General features: G+C 42.6%; 1 protein-coding gene across 6 annotated transcripts in view; it reads right to left on the reverse strand.

Annotated features, from left to right (window-relative positions):
- Positions 1–14431, reverse strand: part of LOC122845413 (glutamate receptor 4-like) — an 87874-nt gene extending 73443 nt beyond the window's left edge. For 3 of the 6 annotated variants that reach the window (XR_006373039.1, XR_006373038.1, XM_044141700.1), the window contains exons 1-2: positions 12752–12913; positions 9138–9296 (exon numbers count right to left, since the gene is read on the reverse strand). Coding sequence is in view for 4 of the 6 variants with exons in the window: in XM_044141700.1 (XP_043997635.1) it covers positions 9138–9296; positions 12752–12860 (268 nt within the window). In the remaining 2 variants the exon portion in view is untranslated. Of the gene's footprint in view, positions 1–9137; positions 9297–12642; positions 12731–12751; positions 12914–13917 lie in introns of those variants that run through there. The other 3 variants (XM_044141702.1, XM_044141703.1, XM_044141701.1) reach the window with 3 other exon arrangements.
- Between the last annotated feature and the right edge of the window lie 1245 nt (positions 14432–15676).

The raw sequence follows: 15676 nt of genomic DNA on the forward strand, positions 1-15676 counted from the left end.
TGGTCTCCATGTTGGGACCCAGATCGTTCCTCTGAGGGAAAACCAGCAGCTGGACGACACAGAGCCTCACACACACACACACACACACACACACACTGCACCGACACACACACACACACACACACACACACACACACACACACACACATACACTGAGCTAAGGCCTGTTACCGGACGAGAAGCAGTGACATAACAGTAATGACATAAGGATGCAAGACCAATAAACTTTGTAATGAACACTTAACACTGGAACTGGAAGACATTTTAAATATAAGTAAAAAAAAAATCAAATATAACATTTTAAATAAATACACAAAACAACAGAAACGACTAGGTTACACTGTTGTTTTTGGTTGTTTTTTATGTGAGTTTTTAGGACAAAATGAGGGCGACGTTGCATTATTATGTAATTATCAATAAATTACTTGATAACAAAAACAATCATTTATCTCAATAATTACTCTGAAAATTGATCATCCAGTAAAATGTACAGCTTATAACTAAATATCACTAATGTGTGTTTTGTTCTTTTTACTTATTTCTTTAAATACCCCTCTATTAGAGTAGAAAGTTAAACATTTAGCTAGCAAGCTAAATACTTAGCTTAAGGTTAAATATAGCTCAAGGTTAGCCAACTAAATATTTAGATTGAGGCTAAATATCAAGTCATCGACAAAACTACAAGATTCTTCCACTAAAATGGAGCAGAGAAAAAATAAAACTAAAACGTTAACATTTCAGCCCATTTTAAATCAAAACATTGTTAATGTTTTGATGAACTAAATGTTCTGACGGCCATTTTGTGGCAGAATGTGGTTGGTCCAGCGAACTGACCCGTTGGTCAAAATGCTTGTACTCTGCCTGGCTGCACACAGAGAAACTCCTGCTTTCCCTCTGAGAAAAGAAAACCGAGCAGAAACCTGAAATCTTACTGGGAACCTGATTAACACAAACTGGAACGGCGTGCTGTCCCAGTGCGTTGGATCTGCATCAGAGCACTTCTAACTGAGAAAGACAGCGATGAAGACGCTGCGTCTTCCTCGTTAAGCGTTCAGACAACGCGTCCGATAATAACTCAGCTGACCCGTCAAACCGTTTCCATTCAAACGGCGACAGCATGGCGGCTCCGTCTGAACCGTTCAGCCTCACGTTTAACCACAGCAGCTTCAAACCGTTTCCTCATCAACACCCAGCAGCAAAACCAACCAAACCAAACCTCTTCCTCTTCCTCCTCAAACATCTGATCAATACCTGATCATTCTGTTCTTCCACTGACATTAACGCCTTCACATTTCCCCCTTCTCAAAAAAATAATCACTCTGCTGGTTAATTATGATTAATTATGATTAAGCGCTTCATTTTCTTGGAAAGCTGAGACCATTTTCACCAGGTTTAACCCAAACCCAGGGTCTCCGGAAGCCCTGAATGGCAAAAACACACTTCCTATCTCTGCTCAATTTTTTTGGAACTTTACAAGTTATGCGCAAGTAAAAAAATATATATATACATATATAGCTACGTTTTTGTCCTTGTGGAACTTTTTCTTTTTCTGAAGGTTAGATAAAAGAGCATGTACAAAATTCTATATTTCTTTAATTTGTACAGGAAAAAAACAACATTATTCTCGCTGCTTATTGGCTGAACCTCCAAAGAGCGACGAGCTGTTAGCTTGTCTAGTAGCCTTAAGACGTTTTCCATTGTACTTATTAATGAATATTACGGAATATTTGCAGAGGGAACCATTAAAATACGTTAAGTAGGGTTTTATAGAGGCGGTCTGGAATGGTCCAGATTTTCATTGAGCATTCAGTAAAAATTATAATAAGGTGAAGAAAAAAAGCTAAAAAAGACTGCACTCCCACTGCAAGTTAAATATGCTTCGACTGTGTGAAAAGTTGATGAGGATTTTCTCTAATTCTCTGACACTTGTTTTTATCAAATGGTCTGGCAGCCAGTCAGTACAAGACAATAACAGGATGAAACAAATTATTGGCGTCCAACATTTTTCAGAAGATACTCTCTGCTCTCCAAATCACCCACTGCTCAGTGGATTTGAGCTCAACAGATAAAAACTTGTTTGTCAGGATGCTATTCAGATAAACTTCAAATGAAAGCAGGCATGGTGTTCGTCACTTAGTTTATCTGTTTTATTTTAACATTTACACTGATATTTGATAGTATTAGTATATTAAGGTGATCCTGTGATACAAACCGAGGTTTTAGCTTCATGCAATCCTCTCGGTGCTCCTCCTTCCCTGATAACTACTCCTAGTTCAGCTGAATTGGCTTTTCATGGCCTCCGGTGTTTCATCATATTATTTGAAGCACTTTGTGTTGCCGTTGTGTTGAAGCTGTCAATAAATGAACACTGATTGATTTAAAAGACGCTAAATTATTCGGCAGTCTGAACGCTCCTACGCGGGGAAGATTTCGCAGAGGGATCTTCACTCTGTTAGCCGTTTCTTCAACTCTTCAGGCTGTAATAACAGAAGAAATCAATCATCTGAACGATCGTAGCTTGAACAGTTGCTGCGCATAAACACACCCGTCCGAAAGCACCTCAGACCAGGAGGCGGAGGAACAACGAAGGGAACAGACGGACAGCAGAGATGCACAGACCGACTGAAGAAGAGGAAGTAAAGTCGGCATCAAACGTACGGCCGCAGCGTGAAAGTAAATGATGTCGGGTTTAATCAGCACAGTTAACCTTGATTGTTTTTGCCGGCAACGCCAGAATGCTAACGGCTTCCATCTAAAATGGAATTGGTGCATTCACCTTGTTTAGTGTAGATCAGATGGTTTCCAGGTTCTCCGGCTTCTAGTCAGCAAATTAACAAACAAGTGATGAAGTGAACGGATCCTGACAGATCAAAACATTGTAAACACTTTTCCCTTTAAACTTCTACAAAATGCAGGAGGTTGCTTTATGTCAATAATGCCTTGAGACAGATGAAAAGTACTAGTGTGAACAAGAACTCTTTCATCGATGTTGAGGAATTATTGACGTAAAACAAGTTCTTGCTTCTTGCTGAAAAGTTGTAAGTTAGTTTTTCTCGTTTCCAGTGAACGAAGACATTTGCACTAGAAAATAAACAAAAACACTTGGTAAGATTTTGTATTTTTGTAGCGTTTTGACCCCAACACATTGGTTTGTACTAGTGATTCCTCAGCACCACAATTCCAATAAAGAAGTATTGAACTGGAGCAGACAGGTTTGGCCTGTTTTGATCAGAACAGCGAAGTCCCAACTTCCTCTGTGAAGACATGTTTGTCTTTCATCTTTCATCTGCTCATTATTCCTGCTTCTCTGCTGCTTCACTGCATTAATCTCTCATTAGCAGACCTCTCCTTTTGTCCACATCCCAACGTTTCACACAGAGGCAGCCAGTGACGAAACAACAGCAGAACAGGGAGAAGTAATCAAGCCCAGCAGGGCCGACATCAGGCCAAGGAGACGGAGAGAGGAAGCGTTCACGTGAAACCGCGCCACGCTCGTCGCAGGAGCAGAGGTGGCTGCCTGCTGTCTGGATATGGAGTGAGTCAGAGCGCCACGCTGAATATGAATGACTCAACGCACATTAAGATGTCACCAATTGAATGGAGGCCGAGGCAGCGCGGAGGAGGGACGCCTTAACCCCTTCCTGCCCGACAATCATCAGACCTCAGCCTGGGTCACGAGACGAAAGCAACTCGCTCTCTGAGGAGCGGCCATGTTGGTTAGCTTCCTGTTAGTATGGCGGCCATGTTGGTTAGCTTCCTGTTAGTATGGTGGCCATGTTGGTTAACTTCCTGTTAGTATGGCGGCCATGTTGGTTAGCTCCCTGTTAGTATGGTGGCCATGTTGGTTAACTTCCTGTTAGTATGGCGGCCATGTTGGTTAGCTTCCTGTTAGTATGGCAGTCATGTTGGTTAGCTTCCTGTTAGTATGGCGGTCATGTTGGTCAGCTTCCTGTTAGTATGGCGGTCATGTTGGTCAGCTTCCTGTTAGTATGGCGGTCATGTTGGTCAGCTTCCTGTTAGTATGGCGGCCATGTTGGTTAGCTTCTTGTTAGTATGGCGGCCATGTTGGTCAGCTTCCTGTTAGTATGGCGGCCATGTTGGTCAGCTTCCTGTTAGTATGGCGGCCATGTTGGTCAGCTTCCTGTTAGTATGGCGGTCATGTTGGTTAGCTTCCTGTTAGTATGGCGGCCATGTTGGTCAGCTTCCTGTTAGTATGGCGGCCATGTTGGTCAGCTTCCTGTTAGTATGGTGGCCATGTTGGCCAGCTTCCTGTTAGTATGGTGGCCATGTTGGCCAGCTTCCTGTTAGTATGGTGGCCATGTTGGCCAGCTTCCTGTTAGTATGGCGGCCATGTTGGCCACCTTCCTGTTAGTATGGCGGCCATGTTGGCCAGCTTCCTGGTAGAACGTCAGCATATCTGAGGCTTGTAATGACTGATCACTGTGACTCAAACTCTCCTTTCCTCCGTTCACTTCATTTACGTTAAAAACACTCGACTCTCTCAGAGAGCCGCCCAGACCAGCTGCCTTAAAGAGTCACTGATCGTTTCTCCGCTGCACCATGAGGCAGCCAGGCTGCTCAGTCAGCTCAACCAACCAACCAACCAACCAACCAACCAACCATCCAACCAACCAACCAAACAACCAACCAACCAAACAACCAACCATTCATCTTCCTCAGAGAGGTGTTCTGAATGTGCTTCTTTTATTTTGAAAGGCAACATCTTTCCTTCCTGTTTACCAGGCTCCGCAGCGATAAACAGAGCGTAACAAAATAAAGACGGATGCAGATGAAAGCGTTTGTGTTTATTAATGTTTGCTTCAGAGGCGTAGTGACCTCAGGGTGAACCGAGTTACAAATCAAACACGTGTGACATCATTTGTGTCTTTGTCCACAGGAAAATCATCAGCGACACGGAGAACATCTAGCTTGTCCTCTTCCTCCTCCCACCAATTATCTCCATCATCGCCCCTGACAGCAGCCTCCCCACACCCCAACGCCTCCCCCGCCCTAACCCACTGCCTGCCCTCTACCGCCCTGATCACACGCAGACCTTCCGAGGCTCCGATGTCTGAGCCGAGCAGCAGCCGAGGAGCAGAAATGCAGTGAAATGTAACATGGAGGGCTGGGGGTGAAAACAAGCCGTGTGGGTTCGATCTCAGACTCCCAGCTGACCCTGAGCTATCACAGCCATTGATTGGCTCATGTAATTCTGCTCTGATTTGGCTCGGCCAATCAATGAGCTGCAGACCGACTTTCAGTGGATGTGGAGCCATTAAAGTGGGAAGTGGAAAAGCCAGCCTAACGTTCTGTGGAGGGGAAGCGTTTTCACCGGATCATTTCAGGATCTCAGCGCGGAAGACTTGAAAACTCCCAACAGGAGGATCTCAAAACATGCAAACATCTAAAACGCTCAGGTGTTTGGATGAAAGTTACACGAGAACACGTGAAGAGGTTGGAATCAAACTGATATGACAAGGAAATCCAGAGGAGGTTGGGGTCCATTCACACTAGTCCAATCCAGTTCACTTTAATCCAACTCCAGTCCGTTTGCCTAGAGAGTCCGGTTTGCTTGGTGAGGTGGAAATGCTAATCACCTACAAACCGTGGTCTACGTTCGGTTGAAGTGAACTCTGGTTTGGTCCAAATGTTTTCGACTGACCACTCCGACAGCAGGAAGCATGTTACATGTTTACATGTTACATGTTTATATGTTTACATGTTACATGTTTACATGTTTACATGTTACATGTTTACATGTTACATGTTTATATGTTTACATGTTTACATGTTACATGTTTATATGTTTACATGTTTAACGTGGCCAGTTTTAGTGCAATCTGACTGCAGAAAGGGCCAACCTGCCTTTAAACTGGCCTGGTTGCCATGGTTACCCATGGCTGTTTTAATATTAGCTATAGTGTGATAAAATAAGCTATGCTACAAAACAGACATTAGTGAATAATTTATGTCCTAAAGACCCAAATATGTTAAGTGGATAAATGACAGGAAAAACCAAGCAGCCATTTTGACTGCAGGGAATTTCCTTCTGGTTCAGTTTCTCCGACCCGCCAAAATAAATTTCTTATGGTGCTTGGTCATCCCTACAGAAAAACTCCCATGAATTTCACATAAAAAAGACCAAACATACAGCTTCAGCTATCAAGGCAGGTGGTAAACAGAAATTAAAAGTACAAAATACTGAACCAGAGGCGGCGTAATGAAAATAAAACTTTGCAACTTTGCAAGTCATTTCATTTGCATAATTGTAAATAGTTTAAATAGTTGGAATAACATAACCCTGCTTTCTTTATGCAAGTGACATGTGCAGTACAGCGGTTGCTGACACAAAGTGACGTTGACTGAAAATCCCTCTACGAAGCAGGGCATTCTGGGTAAATACAACCAAGACAAACGCTGGAATCCAGAGCTAGTAGGAGAAATGTCTCGTAGTGTTCAGCCAAAGACCAAAGAGAAATCCCCCAACTGTTAAAATCAGACGCCACTCCATTCTAGCAGGGTTTCCTCCAGCGAATCATCAGCCTGGCGGGGTCCTGGCTTCATCAGCCCCTGCCAGGCTTAACGTCATTAGCTTATTGTAAGTAGGATTGTTTATACACCAGTAACAGTAAAGATAGATAAATCTAGATTTACGGTTGGCTCTTTGAACTGGCTGTGAACCAATTACTCCATCGCTGACATCACAGAATATCATACCAGGTTACGATGCCAGCCCACAAAACTTCAAATGTCTGAAACATTTAACAAATTTCAACACAAAAACATGGTGGACTCAGCAGGTTTTCTGGGGGAAACTGAGCTTTGTTTCCGTCTGGAGAGGAATGAAGTTGTGCTCAGTGTCTTCTTCAGAGGTTTTCACGTCTGTCTGGTACTGGAGCGTAATGGTCATCGTCCTCTGGATGATCCGAGTTACAACGGCCAGTCGGCCCGTTCTGCCTGTCCGAGGTAAACCCAGCCGCCTGCAGCCTGCCATGCACCAGCATGGAGCCACTTCATTCTCTGCTTAATTTAGCCATTGATTTTTTTAAACCAGCAGATAGTGGGAACATCAGGCTGAGGTGTTTTATGGTCCTGCAGCCACTGACAGAGTGAGCGGGGCGAGAGAGGGAAGACGATGTTCCTCCAGGGAGAACATCCCCGCCTGCCGCGGTTAGGACGCCCAGGCACGGTGTGGGACCGTCTTCCTGTCGCCGTCGGCAACCGTGGCTCAGCTGTTGATGCCGCGTCATCAGGACTCAGCTGATGGAAGCACAGAAACCTAAATCTCTTTGGGGGAGGTGGAGGACACCAATAATATACCCGTAATTATCCATTTTACTCTTTACTTTATGGCTGTGACTTCCAGCAGCAGATGGTCGTTTAACCAAACACACCGCGATGTTCCTACACTGATCCGAAATGCTAAATGCACAAACAGAATCAGCAGAAATCCGTCAGCGTCAGTAAAACTGTGAGGAAAAAACTCAGCCAGTTTTTCTCTTCTGTTTATTTCTTCAGCCATCAGCAGCTAACATCTAGAAGAAAGTTCAAAGCAAGTCTCTTCAGTTACACTCAGTCCCACTGATCCTGGTTTTCAACAGGAAACCAGCTGATTCTTTAGTTTTTGTGAATTTAACTAAAATATCGTCACACAAAGGTTGCCATTTTGTTTGCGATGCATTCTGGACGGATGGTCTCAGGTCTTCTGGGGATGTAGAGCAGAACCAGAACCAGAACCAAACGAGGAGAAGCAGCATTTAGCATCTATGCACCACAAATCTGGAACAAACTTCCAGAAAAATGTAAAACAGCCAAAACGCTGACTTCCTTTAAATCTCAACTAAAACCCACTTGTTTAGAGTTGTATTTGAAACGTAATCAATTACAAATTTATTGACGGAATCTGACTTGATGTTGTTTTTATTGTTGATTCTATGTTGCATTGTGTTTTTGTGTTTGATTTGATGTAAAGCACTTTGAAATGCCTTGCTGCTGAAATGTGCTATACAAATAAAATTTGATTGATTGATTGATTGATGACGCACACTACGTGCTAGAAAGCTCTAAAAAACTAAAAAGCTGCATCAGGAAAGAATAGTTAAGGATTGAGGTTTGAGTAATGGTCCGTCCTTTACATTTGAACCAGAGCGCATTGCAATAGAAGGTAGAGAAGAAATGATGAGAGGAAATGAAGATGAGGAGGATCAAATGGAGGAAGAAGAGAGAGCTGCTCGTTAAAACTTTAAGCAACCATTTATTATCTGCCAAACTGTTTTGACTTCATATTAACTCTAACTATTGTTGTTAGCGCCAGCTAATGGCCTAAACTCTAGTTATTAGCGTTATCTCCTACTAATGGTGTTAGCTCTTGTTAAGATAGTAAACAATAGATCATAAGCTGATCAGGTTTGTTTGTTTCAACATATCTCATGTATCACAATGGCACTTATTATATGAGATGTTATATTACAAAGACATTAAAGATGCACAGGTTTTTTGTATCAAAAGTATTTAGGTTAATAGGAAAATTACAACATATTTAGGCTAATCTGGCTTTAAATATCTCAAACCAAACTCTGAATTAAAGCCACAAGAAAAGTTATTTTCAGTTAAAGTCCACCGTGCCTGTCTGCGACATCAGAAGAATAATTAGTATGTTAATAACTTTTCCAAATCAGTTGCTCGCTGCACAAAAGGACAAAAAGATTCAGTGGAAGGTCACAAGTTCCTTTGTCCGTGTGATTAATCTTAAACTGACCAACACAAACCTCGGATAGCATCGACTGAATGTGAACGTCAGAGAGAAATAAGGTTAGAAGAAGCAGAATATCAGCCTCCTGTGTTTACAATGACAGAAATTAAATCTGTAAACTACAAAGATGGGATTGTAGGACAGAGCTACCACTCCACAGGAGAATCCACAACTGTTTCCGACAAAACAAAATTCTCTTCCTTTTACTGCAGCTTTTGGAACCAAAACAGAACAAAGTTGAATGTTTTAACCGCCTCATTAATCACACGCTCACTTAAATCCCCAACGCAGAGCAAAGCAGCCAGAACCAGCAGGGTTACGGTCACTTTTCAGCCCGTTATTTCTACTGCGTGCGCTGAATCAGTAGGAGACTCTGTGGACTCACAGGCGTTGGTGACGGCGAAGCTGTTGGCCGTTTCGATGTTGTCCACATGAGGCACCAGGTTGAACGGGGCTTCCGACGCGTTGGGGCTCGTGTTGTGCAGGAAGATGGCCAGGCGGAAGGCCGTGTACTCTTGATCCGTGTTTCTGATGAACAGCCCGCCTGCAGACGGGACGAAGAACATTCAGACCAACGTTTACGGAACCATTCAACCAGGAAACAGCAGCAAAGAAACGACACAAACTGCAAAAACTGAAGAAAAAAAAACAAACTAAACTGTGGAAACACAGATCATCCAAAATGTAAAAACACAAAACAACTAAAGCATTTGAATGGAGGAGGAGATTTAAGGAGTCCTGTAACAATTTAAGCTGATTTTCATGTAAAATGCTCTGCATCATTTTTAATTTTTTTTAAATTTCTTTTCATAAAAACAAAATCACAAACACAGCAGTAAAACAAGCCATTAAGAATCAGCGCCTCGTCCCCGAAGTCTGATAAATTCAGATTAAAATCCAAACCAGCGGTGGAAGATGTTGGAAAAACAGCAGCTTCATGATGGAAATTATAAATGAAAACACAGAAACGAGGAATAAACGTACTGGAAGCAACAAGAGAAGAAGATCTGCCAAAGACGGGAGAGAACAGACTGGCTTTTAAAGTGCTGGGGAGGCGGATGGCGGCAGGAGAGACACGAGGAACGATTGAAAAAAATCTGCCTTTACTACGACTTCACTGTTGTGAAACTTTCCCTCGTATTTTTTGTCTGGTATAAAAACCTTTTCTTGAATTATTGTGATATTTTTCTAGTGTTATTTCGATTTTTTTGTGATACGAATTTATTCTTATATTAAGATGTTGTTCTTGTATTACAATTTTTATTTTGTATTATAACTTTATTCTCTGATTGTTTCACCTTTTGTCGTGTAACTTTCTTCTCGTATTATTACATCAATTCCTTGACTTATTGTATTTTTCTCTTATCATTTTGAATGTTGGTGTACAACTTTATTTTTGTATTGGGACAGTTTTGTTGTATTATTGCAAGTTTTGCATCCTATTATAATGGCTTTAATATCATATTTTTCTGACTTTTTTCTTATGCTACTGTGGTTTTTATCTCGTATTACAACTTTATTCTCATATTATCTCAACTTTCTTCAAATGACTTTCTTCTTGTGTAATAATTGTTTTTATTGTGTTATATATTTCTCATATTATTCTATGAAGAATTGGACTCTTTCATTGTATGACTATTCTATTATTACAAGATTTTTCTGTATGATTCCAACTTTAATCTTGATTTATTAAGACATTTCGTTCTATTACAACTTCATCCTCACATTGTTATGATTTTATTGTCATTTTATTTGGACTTTATCCTCATAATTAAGATTTTTTTACCCCCCAATTTGAGTCTAATACTTCCTGCACGCCTGTTTCTGTGTCCCTGCCTGCTTGTAGCTCGGCTGGATGAGGCGATGCCGTTCCTGCAGCTTCCTGCTGGATCCTCTGAGTGTTTCTGTTTCTTAGCTGAGCGCTACGTCAGCCTGGCGCTGCGGATCAGCCTCGTCCTCTTCGGTCTTCATGCGGAGACCAGAACTAAGCCTCTCGTGGTTGTGCAAATGTCACAGGTGTTAGAAGTGGTTTGTTTCATATTTTAAATTCAGACTTAAGGCAACATTTGCACGGACGGGACAGTGTAAATGTCATTTAAAGCTAAATGTCAGAACGTTCTTTCATGGCTGACCTCTTTGAAGAAGGTAAAGCTCAGAATAATTTACTGGTCTTTACGCTCGGTGCAGGTTTCACCTGAGCGCACAGACGACCCCCGTTGTCTTCTGTGTTTCATTAGAAATGGGAGAAAATGAAACCCTGCAGTAAATCTTAACAGTGCGGTGCGCATTTGTGTTCAGAGCGCTTCACTCTGATCCGCCTGAGTAAAACCAAGAGGAACTAGTGGTTGTCTTCAAAAGTTAGGAGGAACCCAGAAAAACATGGTGGTGGCAGTGTCATGCTGTGGTCCAGAACCCAAGAATACAAGCAGCAACCAAGAAACCGTTACTAGAAAAATAAAATCATTAAAAAATGTAAAAGACATGAACTATAATGTAAATAAAACGTTCTCCCCTGATCCCAAAGCATAACCAAACTAAGGGAATTTAACACAAACTATCACTGTCATCAAAATGACATTACTGAAAATGAAAGTAAAACTTTATTCATGTAGCACCTTCAAGATATTAAAAAACATTATGTCAGTACATCCAATAGTTAATCCAGTAGAATATTTTTACATTTGATTTGCTCGGTAGACAAGTTAGCTGGACTTAAGATACATTAAAAGGATTTAAATTGTTTAAAATTAAATGTAAGATTGAAAGGAATCAGATCGTTTATTTGTAAAAGAAACTTTCCAGCCGTTGCCTTACTACACTATTCCACTTGATTCTCATCTCCCTTCAGAGTCTGTCTGGGATTTCTCCCATTGAGTTCAATTTCAATTCCTATTCCAATTTAATAAACTTCTCTGGTTGAATTTTTATTTAGTTTTAATCAGTGTAGAGGAGGAGGAACGATATGAGCGATTTTCTGAACTGTTTCAGGATTACAGTCTGCTTATTGACTCTTTACATGTGACATCACGCTCTTCAGAAGGCGAACCACTCAGCCATGACAGACCTTAAAACAAGTTAGGAGTAGCTCCTGTAAAACTGGTGAAAAACATACAGCTGGTGGCCCAATGTCACTTTTATTTTGCTGATTTGACAGTAAAAATGGCTGCAGGACGCTGAGCCGCACAAACAAACAAGGACGTAAACCAAATTTGATTAAATCATAAACCTTTTGACGGAGAAAGATGACGGCGATGGACAACACTGGTTTATTCATGGACTTGCTGTGAACGTCTGTTTTAGAAAGTAAGAAGATTAATGTTAACTTAATTCATAAGCATGATTAGTAAGATACAAACAATCTACAGCATTATGGAGAAGGAACGCATAACCATTACTAATCATTAATGCAGGCTAAACACCACCACCATTTAGCCTAGCATGCACGAAAAAACTGGTTAGCATCTAGACTTTTGTGAAGTATTAAATCTGCTTTGATGTAAGGGGAAACTTGTTTTTTGTGGCGTGAAATCAGGCAAAGTCAGTGATTTGATCAAACCAACAAAACCGTCAGAACGGAGGACCTTTGGGTCGGTTTCTAAGCTAGCTAACTACTACAGCTAGCTAGACAAGTTAGCTTAACTCAAACAAGTAGTAGCCAAGAATAAACTGGCGAAAACAACTTAGGAAAATGATGGCAGTCACTTCCATCCCTATCTTCCGGCCTCCATCATGGCGGCTCGGCGTCACTAGATGACTAGTTTAAGGTGACCGAAGCCGTTTAGTCCGAGTCGGCAGTTAAAGTCGGAGCAATATTTAAGGTCTTCGAGGTACAGGCTGGTTGTTTACAGCGCATTTCCGGTTAGCTTCACAGCTGAGCGTTACTTACTGACCACTAGCGATTGGGTCAAACAAGATCCGATCGCTTCTCATCGTTTCTCAACACCTGATGGTCCAGATCTTCTGTCCAAAGCAAAGAGCAGAAAAACCGGAGCGGCTCACCAGAAACCTGCTCATCCATCTGCAGACCTCTCTCTCTCTCTGAACCTGAGGGGTTGTGGGTGAGAATCCCGGCGGGAGCGCTGGTTCTGCTGGGAGTTATGGTTTCCATTGGACAGGTTCTTCCTGGTTTTGATGCGACATGTCAGCATGAACCAACAAACGGAGCTGCTGCCATTTGATTGGCCGAGCCGATATCTGCGTTAACAAGCATGTGAAGGGGTGTGTGTGCCTAATAAAGTGGCCTCCTTGGGTTCTGAAGAGGCTCCATGCACGGTGGAGTACCTGTGATGCTGTGGACCGTTTTACCGACCTGGACGACCTCAAACAACCAACCAATAATCCAGATTTGAACTAATAATCCAGATTTTGTTATAATGTGCCAAATTTTCTGAATATTTAATTCACAGAATGTGTTCGTGTTTCATATTTTACTCTTGATGGAATTATTCATTTCTGTTCCAAATCCACGGCGTCATGATGTCGGAGGCTCCTGGACCTCCAGGTAAAATGCGAAGCGGAGTGCGTGTGCTGCGTGTGGTGCGTGTGGTGCGTGTATTGCGGGCGCAGGTCAGCCTGGGTCGACCGGAGGTTGCATAAGCTGCGTTATCTGGCGGCGGTTCGGTTGGACTAATGGTAATAAGCTCTGATTGTTGGTTTGAGCAAATATCTGGACGCGCACACTCACACGCACGCACACTGGTTACATAAAGCTGCAGCCCCGTAGAGGTGACGCTCTTCAACAAGCCCTGAACTTTGACCTCTCCTCTCCCCTCCAGTGGGTCGCTCTGGTAGTTGCGGCTCGTCGTTTCCCTCCAGCCTCTCTGTGCTTTTTCCTCTCGGAGGATTGGAGGTTTGCTTCTGATTTTAGAGGTGATCAACAGCTGGAGGTCACGCGCTGCCCTTCCCTCTCTAATGGAAACCGTAAAGCTGTCACCTCTCTGCTCCCAGCAGGAGCTGCAAAGTGGTTAAACTGGAGGGAGACGAGTGGGACCCACACACACAGAGAGAGAGAGTCACAGTTTACCGCTGTGATCTGCTGCAGTGGCCGCCTGAGCCCGCAGATACAAAGCGCATTAACCCTCCTGACTGCATCCTGGAGGAGCAACCCGAGCGCCGCCGCAGCCGCAGCCGCATGCGGGACGTCCACGCAAGCGAGCCGCACTCACCGATCTGAACGCTGCTGGGGAAAGCTCCCATCGCGAAGCCCGAGAACATCCACACCATCCAGCCACAGGGAGAAATCCTCATCTTGGTTCCGTGATTAACTGAAGAGAAACATCGAGCAGATCCTCTCCCTTCCTAGGGCAAGAGCAACATCCTAAAAAAAAAAGAAAAAAGGAAAAAACAAAAACACCCCAAAAATAAATCTAAAATAAAAATCTGCAAACAGCGTGCTGTTGTTGCGGGGAGCAGCGTGCGGGTTAAACATCCATGTCCGCTCCGGCGGCGGCTCCTCCTGGGTCCCCTCCGTCCGGCGCGGGAGATTTTTGCGCACAACAGCACCAAGATGAGGGGCGACGCGGAGAGGACAAGGAGGATGATGATGATGAGGATGAGGAGGAAGAGAAGGAGGGGAGGGGGCGGGCATCAGCCAGCGGCGGGCAGCGCGTCTGGATGCGGCGCAACTGGCTACACAACCGCAAACACACATGCGCCTTTTTTTACGGTACCGGCACAGCCCGGAGGGGCGGCAGACGGAGGGACCCCCCCCCGCCCCCCCCAACACACACACACACACACGCGCGCGCGCGCGCGCACACACACAGCGGGACCCCAAACTTCCTAAACTGCTGACATCAACACACCCAAACATCCTGGAGGGACCGGAAACAGGCGGAACCGTCAAAGCACATCGCGAACATTTTACGTGTCTGTTCAAATAAATGAATACATTTTAACATCAGACAGTAAATGTATACATGAATATAAAAAAAAACTTAAAAAAAGAGTAAAATCTCCAAATCAACCAGAACCCGTGTGAAAAGTATTCACACCCCTAGTTTTCCTCCCATGTTGTATTGTTATTTAAATCACGAGCAAAACACAGACATTGGTTTAAAACCATTAAAAACTGGAAGATTGATTTAAAAAAATAATCTAATTTGGATCATGTTAATGCTGAGGAGAAGTGGGGATGATTGTTTTTACCAACTGAGCCTCGTTGAAATCAGAGTTCTCTGACTGTTTCATAAAACTCACCCTGTTGTTCAAAGCAAACTGATGTTAAATACAGAAAATCACATTTAGAAATAATTATTCAAACATCATTTTGGCGCCCCCTCCAGCGTGGGGCCCTTCTGACACATTGAGGCGCCGTAGCTATAATTTTTAGCTAGTTGTGTTAGCATTGTCATGTGAAAAGACGCATCACATTTTCCTATAAGTTGACAGTCATTTGATTCTAGTTTTAACTGTGAAATAAATCACTCTATACCACTCTACACATCACAGATCTAAATGTTAAAATCTGAAGTATTAAAGTATTTTATTAACCAAACAGGCATAATATAAAGTTTTTGTCATCAGTAATGTGTTGTTTTGTATTCTTGACGTGTTTTCAGACTGTTTCCTTCAAAATAAAAGCCCTTTTTAACATCTGTCTTCCTCATCGCCTTTCTTCTGTTTTTTCTCCTTTATTTAACCAGATGAAACCTCGCAGAGGTTTCTAAAACGTCCTAATTAAAGAACATGTGGCGTTAGTTTGCTGCTCCACACAGAGATGATGACTATCTGAGTGATTTCTAACCTTCAACATTTATCCCCAGAAGGAGAAAACAAAAAGAAAATCCTAAACAGAATAAATTCAGCCCAGACTGAAAAAAACAATAAAACCTTTTGAGCTGAAATTCTTTGTCTCAGAGAAATAACTACATGCAGCATGAAGGAATGTTTCACTCCATACCAAATTAATAAAAAATAAATAAA

Source organism: Gambusia affinis, linkage group LG15, assembly GCF_019740435.1.
Source record: "Gambusia affinis linkage group LG15, SWU_Gaff_1.0, whole genome shotgun sequence".
NCBI lineage: Eukaryota > Metazoa > Chordata > Actinopteri > Cyprinodontiformes > Poeciliidae > Gambusia > Gambusia affinis.